This window comes from Hyposmocoma kahamanoa, unplaced genomic scaffold, assembly GCF_003589595.1.
Source record: "Hyposmocoma kahamanoa isolate Upper Pololo Valley unplaced genomic scaffold, ASM358959v1 101, whole genome shotgun sequence".
NCBI lineage: Eukaryota > Metazoa > Arthropoda > Insecta > Lepidoptera > Cosmopterigidae > Hyposmocoma > Hyposmocoma kahamanoa.
In genome coordinates this window covers 2590616-2598655 of record NW_020653333.1, presented here as the reverse complement: position 1 = coordinate 2598655, position 8040 = coordinate 2590616, and the positions used below count along the sequence as shown (strand labels likewise).

Below are 8040 nucleotides of genomic sequence, written 5' to 3'. Positions count from 1 at the left end.
TGGTCCTACCGTAAATCGAACCTGGGACTTCCGTATCCAGCAGCCACAATGTACCCACCGATAAAGTCCTTAAAACGGAATGAAAGCGAATTTTTTGTAACGAAATTGAACAGTCAACAGCATATCAAGCTATACATTTTTGTTCGAATATCGCCTCCTGTACAACGGGACAAGGCCCTGTATTTAATGTCAAAAAGTACTACTCAGTTTAATTAAAAGATGCATGATGCGAATAAAGCTTCATACTTGAGATTGTCTTTTGTATTATTTATATGAATTTTATTGTTTCGGACGGAGAACAAAAGTAGACTCCAAGATCCGTCAATGTGTAGCCTGATGTGCTGCCGTCTGTACTTTGCATAATGAACTTTCCGTCATTTGTGTAAAGTACAAATAAGATAGACATGATACAAACTGAAGATAGTCTTCGGCTAGTGTGTATTGCCAGTGGTGACTACAGCACTGAGACGTGGTCGCTTACTATACGCCTCAAGAACGCTCAAGGTCACACAAAGGGCGATGGGGAAAGGGTTACGCTCGGAGTTGCACTGAGAGATCGAATCAGCTGATGATGGATGATGATGATGGATTCGCAAGGGAACCAGAGTAACCGACACAGTCCAAAGAAATGCTAAACTTAAGTAACAGTGGGCAGAGTACATTGCTCGCAGAATAAATGGCCGATGGGGCCGAGCCGAGTTCTCGAGTGGTCACCGCATACCGGACAGCGTCTGTTGTCACACAGGGGCAGCCGCTCTTACCAACTACAGACCGAGTTATCTAAATTTACTTAAGATTTTTGAAAGATCATCGTTGAGGAAGAAAATACAGTTATCACAAATTTCAGAACTTTAATTACTGATTACTCATAATCAAAAATTTTGCATTGTATCACTTTCATTATCAGTGTGCGATATTCAACAAAATAAATATTGCAATATGTGTTATAATCGAATGACCTGCGTCTAATGACATTTATAACAGTGTCTCATTCTCTATCTAGCGGCGATTTTTTATGGTAGTCCTAGTCCTTATCCTAGCGCCACACCCACCGAATCACGCCGCGTTATTTCGGTGCTCCTCATTCCTTCTAATGAGATATCGTTACAGTTACAGATCAAGTCTCTGAGGTAGTCGTGATGCAGCAGTCATGTGTCACGTTCTTTAAATATAGGCAATGACATTACCTATTAGTACAAACCGGGTCAGCAGACTCCAGTTATTTTGATTTTTTTTTCTTCTGGTTCAGTGTTACGTTGTGGTTTAAAGGGAAACACTGTTCAAAAATTCTTCGTAACGGACATTTCGTACGTTGCATAAAAGTGCTTAAAAGCTACGAGGGTATAGTTGAAGAAATATTATTTGCACCGATGAATGTTATCTCTTGGGACGGCTTATCATTTCTATTACAATAGCGTAATAAAACCATTAACACTTTTTTTACTCAAAATGTACTGTTACGGACTCCTTTGTACATTATATTTTTTATTCAGGTTGCCATGGGGACGGTGATTTGTTAATTACATGTATTTTGTTAAGTGAAAAGTCGACTTATATTTGCGGAAAATTGTTAGTAATTTGTGATAGCCGAAATAAAGCCGGAACAGCATCAGGGACCACCTCGAGAGTATACCCTTTTAAACAAAAAAAGAATTTTCAAAATCGGTGCACAATTGATGGAGAAATTGATGAATACACAGACATGCAAATATGAGGATTTCCTTTGATTTTCATGGGATCCCCTCATTAGATTTTGACTTGGTGACAATAGGACCACCACGAGGGTGCACTATTTCAAACAAAAAAAAAAGAATTTTCAAAATCGGTCCACAATTGACGGAGACATTTCAAAACATATATACAGCCGAGTGTATAACCACCTTTTTTTTGGAAGTAACAGACTTCCAAAAAATTGTTTGCACTGTACAGATGGCACGTGCGTTACCGAGATGGATCATTGTTTTGTCCTATTGTACTCCAAAGATGAAGCGATAAAACGAATTGGTGCAAATAATATTTTGCCAACTATACCATAATACACATAAAACTAGTAAAATCATTACCCTACCTTTTAGCTTGGCCGTAGTAGGGTCAAGAACTTAATTTAAATGTATTCTTTAGAAATGCTCAGCGATATAAAATAACTTTATGATTTGTTATCTATTTTTAGTACACATAGCCAGCGTCAAAACGACCTGGCCGTTTGACATTAAAAAGAAACCTGAACAATAGAATAGAATCAATCATCCAGGGAAGTATTTCCACTTTACTTATTTTCGCCGCCAACCAATGATGTGAGCATTACTGCGTTCTTGTGTTAACTGACATCACAGGGTGACGGGCGCAGTGGCGGTGATCTTTATGATTTAAAACTCTGAGTGGCATTGCAATGTTAAGACCAGGTGCACGACTTGTTTATCACGTCACTTGGTATCATAAAAAAATATAAGTTTTATAAATCTCAGCTTACAAATACGATCCGGCGGCCACTGAGGTATAGCCAATCGTTCATTCATATTAGAAACCGCAGTTGTTTAACCACCACGGTTGCTGCTATGGTGATATTAAGTGCGTCACACGCATAAAGGGGAAGCTGGATGCAATGCACAGCACGTGTCAGAATCTGGGATATGCACCGCGCCCCCCTCGACGGAGCGCGGAGCTGCGTTTTTTAACGTTGTACTGAAGTACCTCAGTTCGTAAGAAAAACACGCGCCGTCGAACACACTGACAACGCTTTTCCGCGCGGAGAGGCGCGGCGCACCGCAGGGTGTGGCACAAAATTATTAAATTTAGATTTGCTATTGAAAATCGACCAAATTTATCTTCATATTTTCTTAAATTTTTGTAATGATGTTGAAATTATCCATTTACCGATCTGGTTCGTAAAAAGGGATGTATCCAATATATTCGGTGTCTTTATTTGAGTAAACAAAAAGCAAATAGACAGTATAACTGCAGCGTCCTGCATGAGTTCTGTATTATTAACCATTTTTGTCAAAGAAGGATCTCGGCTACATATACAATCACTACGGCGATCAACTGCGAAGCGAGTTCTTAAGGTGACGCGGGGCCGCTAGACCGCTGCACCGCGCAGATTAAACCGAGTGTTGAGGCAGATCTGCGTCTCCGCCACCGCGCGCATGATTCCGTGTCGCAGGGCGCGGTGCAGTGTGTTAATCGCCTAAGAGTTACACATGGCGAGTTTTAGCGACTTTCGTGAAACGCGCGATTGCATCGCTACACTTGCGATTTATAGGCGATTGCGTCGATACAAATGCGCGATTGCATAGAGGCAAACGCGCGACTGCATAGATGCAATAGCTTATAAATCACAAGCTGCTTATAGGCGCGCGTGTGTAACCGCTCTAATTTTCACAGCGCCGCTGCGTAAAGCTTTAAAGCTCGTAAAACGTCGTATAAACAATAATTTGGCATGCCTGCTCCGTTCCCCTACACAGCGGTCCCTTAAAAAATCGATCCAATCCGACGGCCGTGCTCCAACGACCTCGAAGTATTCATCCACGTGCGGATCATTCTCGCATAAAACTAGCAAACATCGAACATTGTAGTTAGAAACGTAACGTCTATACAAACAGTCAAACAATTATCTTGAGATTGTCTAGGCTATATCATAATAAAAACAATTTACAATAGCACGCTGACGCTGGCTGATGAAACATTTAGGAATCTGTCCTGGTTCTAGTTTAACTGGGTGGAATCTATCAGCGCGTCAATCGTTTTATTATAACAATATAAGTCTATTAATTTAAACAAATTCACTTAAGTATTATTATAAGTAAACGTAAATAATCATATGTTTACAAGACACAGCGCGCTACCAACTTATAAAGGTACTTTGGAATATTGCGTTTCGAGGTAAAATGTTGCCGTGCCGGTGCTGGCTGACATAAGTGAGTGTGGACCTTAATTTTAGGTCTCTTGAAGCATTTTATAGACAATATGTCTAAATGTTTCCGTCACCAGGCAGCTATTACGTACACAAAACATTATGTATAAATACAATATTGTCAATTTACATAACCTATTTATAAATATTTACATTATTTTATATTAGTCACCGGGTCCTATGATGAGAGCGCTTACTGCGAAGGCAAGGAACACTATGCCACCGATTATTGTTACTGAAATAAAAAAAAGAAATATCGTCAAAAGATTTCAAATAAAATCTAATTAATTGCACACATAGAAAAGATGGCGCAATTGGTTATTAACCTTATTATAAATAAATATCATTTTATTTAAATAAAGATTTTAAAACAAAACTGCCGCACAAACGGCACTACATGTCAACGAAGAACGTGTGACGTCATTCGTAGGTAAACAAACTAGCCATTGCGAGAATTTTACGTATTGATTGACTACCGTCCTCAATATAATTTTGTTACAGTTTTTAGTCCAAAATCCAAAAGTATATAAAAAGACGAAAAAACCGGATAATATGGAAATACGTATGACGTCACGAGGTGTGATTGACTTTAGCATAATAGAATAAAAATTTAGCAATTACACGTCCTGATAGAGAATTGTTCTTTGTGTTCGATCTTTGTTATTCAAACTATAGGTAATTCGCTTTTTTTTTAGCATTGAAATTTGAAATTCATGAAAATTTAAAAAAAAGGTCTTTTATCAGACACCATTTCATTCAGTTATTTTGTAAGCAAAGCAACTTAATGAATAATAATTTAACAAAATGTAATGAAGCAAAATTCTCAAACATTTCTACCTTTATGCAATTATTACGTTTTCTTTATACTCGTACTGGTGAAATTATAGGCACATGAGACTTGTCAACTTATGTCTCAAGGTGACAGGCGCAGTGACAGTGTCCCTAAGATCTTTGCGATTTAAAGTCTGAGTGGCACTGCAACTGTTATGGATAGGCGCGTAGCTTACCACCAGGCTCTCGACTTGTTCGTCCCATCACTTGATATTTATTATAAAGAGAAAATTTTTCACTGAAGGTTAAATACTTAGTCTATTTCAAAGACTTGCACTATAATAAATTTAAATAAATAGAGCTTCTAAATATTAAATGGCAAATTTTTATAAAATAAGAACACATTATCGTGTCATTTGGTCATCAATTCTGATGACAATTTCCTTTACAGTAATTTGTTGAAGAAGAAAAATGTTTAAGATCACTGCTTCTTTGTTTACGTTTTTTTTCTAATCCTAACAAAAATAAGTTATAGTGGAGGGAGTAATTTCAGAAAGTAGTAAAAGATCATAGTGTTCATTAAAATCAATAATATAACAATTTTCTAATATTACTATCTTCCAACAAGCCTGAATTTTTGTAATCACGAGCGGATATAATGCATTTAATATAGGTTATTTTATTACTCTGTTAACAATTTTAACTCACCAGTCCGCACAGAAATCTTCTGCGCCACCATTCTCCCCCCGACCACAGCCAAGCCTGTACAAAGGGCGTGTCCCAAGGACCCCCCAACGACGACTCCCACTGCATCTTCCCTAGTAGCCAACACCACCGTGGCCAACTGCGACCTGTCCCCCCATTCAGCAAGGAAGGTCAAAGTAGCAGTTGATAGGAACACTTTTAATATTGCTTTTCTTCGTCTTCTTCTTACTTCTGCTTGACCTTGTTCTAGCATTTCTAAGGTTTCTTCTTTTTCTTCCTGGAAAATGATATGTAGTTTTAGTGTCTTTACCGAATCTTTCGAAAGTTGAAATGTAATTTGCGGGAAAAAAACGATTAGAAGAGTTAGAAGTTTCCAATCGTTTTTTTAACAACTTACGCATGAACGAAGTTAGCATCTTTATGAAAGTAACCAATTAAGAAGCGAACAAATTTTATTATACAAAAAAATATATAAGATCATAAAAAAGCTTGACACCTGAGATTCAAATTAACACTATGTCACTTGTGATAACAACGATCCAAAGTGTCAAGCATGATGTGCTCTTGGCTGTATAAAAAGCTATGATGACAAGAAATGTGCTACTAGTAGTCAAACCACGTGTACCAAAACATTCTTCGAAAGTTACCTCTGTAAGTTGATGAGCTTATGGCAAATGTTCAAAGCAAATTTTACCGCAAAATCTAAAAAGTGCTGTACTGAGAAACAAAATAAGCTTCATACAGAAGCTTAGATGGCACTAAACGGAATGTCGATTCCTGGTATCTAAGTTCTGTACAATGACGCCCGCAAATGTTTTTTTTTAACCTTTGCTTCAATTGTCTCAGGTCACGGGTCGAAATTCAAAATTTTGAGTTCGTCGCGATTGGTATTTTTTAAAGATAATTTCAAATTTCATGGTGTATAGGTTCAGGAACGGCAGAGTAATTCCGTTCCTAAATTGGGCAGTTTGAATGAATGCTAATAATAAAATATGATTGGGTTATGTACTTGGTCAAGGTGTGCGTTTCGGGTTGTAATAGCTTTGTAATTTTTCAAGTAAACGAAAGATTCGGATGATTTAATTTTTCTGATCAGCGGTGCTAAGCGTAAAGCTACGTCTAAGGGTTAGGTTACACACGGCGACTATCAGCAGCGATGCAAACGCGCGTTCGTGACACACGCGACTGCATCGCTACACATGCGATTTATAAGCGATTGCATCGATGCAAACGCGCGACTATAAATCCCAAGTGTAGCGATATAATATATATCGCGATTGCATCACTGCTTAAAATTGCACGCGTGTGTAAAGGTAGACGATTAGCGACTGCATCGCTACTGCATAAGCAAAAGTCACTGTGTGAAACCGCTCTAAGAGCGCCTTCAAATTACACGCCTGTAGATATGGCGGATCTGTGGCATCGCTACTAATTTTCATACAATAAATATCTCGATACCTCCAATGAAACACTACGCCAGCTCAATTTTTGGACCTGTTCTATTTTTATTTTATTACTTTTTTACACAAAAATCGTTTTTTTCGTTTTTTTTTCGAATTTTGTTTTTCTGTTTCCTTTTTTTTTAGATCATAAAATTAGTAAATAAATATGGCTGTTTACAAAAATAACAGAGAATGACCAGGAAAATGAGTAGTGGCGCGGCTGCACGTTTGATTTGAAGGCACCCTAATCATCAGAGAGACACCACTGAATAATGCACACTGAAACCTCGTATTGTGTCTGGTCAAACATTTGACAGAGTTGCCCTTTAACCGAACCAGCAGACCTCACTAACGTTTCTATGTGCTTGTTGCAGATGTTAGTTTTTGGTTTTAATGACTTTAATGACCGTAGTGCCACCCGTGACAAATCTATGAAAGTTTTTTAAACATATATATTTAAAATCAAGCTAGTATTATTGCACGAAAATAATGAAATATCTTGAGCCAAAATAAATAATGCGACGAAGCTAATCAATTGTTCCATACTAGGCAACCATAACAATAACAACAATCTCATCAACTTTAGTAATAAAACAAATAGATGGAGAAACATGAGGCGAAAAAGCTAGGCCAGAAAAAAATACATTAGATAATGTCCAGAAAATGTGCCATGTATAATGTATATCCCCTGAGATAAAGCATGTCAATATTTCTGACAACAAGCGTCGTAAAATGTTTAAGAATCATTCCTTTTTTGCCAATGCTAGTACTGAACGGAGAAAAAATATCCTACAGTTCTATTAGAAGAACGTAAAAACATTACCATCCAATTAGTAAAATACTTTTTGAACATTATTATTTTTTGTTTATTCATGGTAATGAATTATTTTAAAAAAAACGGCAACATCCTTTAGGTTTAAAGTGTATTCTGCCAACAGGTTTTTTTTCTGCCCAAGCATTACCTACAAGCGTTTTCAAATGCTGAATTCCTTTACTCAATACAACTATAAGCTAATAGCAGCCTGTTCAACTGACATGATCATGGAATATGTGCGAAATAAAAAAAATAACTAGGCTCAAAGAAAAAACTATGGTGTAATTCGTACTGCCAGGCATATAGACGTTAGTTCACCCTCAGCGGATCTTTCATACTGCGGATCAGGCTGTTTAGGCGGGCCAGTTTTGCTTTGAGTTTCGATGACCCTGGTTTCG

At 37.5% G+C, this 8040-nt stretch overlaps 1 protein-coding gene across 2 annotated transcripts in view; it reads right to left on the bottom strand.

The window, feature by feature from the left end:
- Positions 1-3067: 3067 nt before the first annotated feature.
- Positions 3068-8040, bottom strand: part of LOC113230768 (transmembrane protein 165) — a 50906-nt gene continuing 45933 nt past the window's right edge. For both annotated transcript variants that reach the window (XM_026464857.1, XM_026464863.1), the window contains 2 exons: positions 5390-5663; positions 3068-4145 (listed from right to left, as the gene is read on the bottom strand). In XM_026464857.1, the coding sequence (XP_026320642.1) occupies positions 4075-4145; positions 5390-5663 (345 nt within the window). In that variant the 3' untranslated portion in view covers positions 3068-4074. The remainder of the gene's footprint in view (positions 4146-5389; positions 5664-8040) is intronic.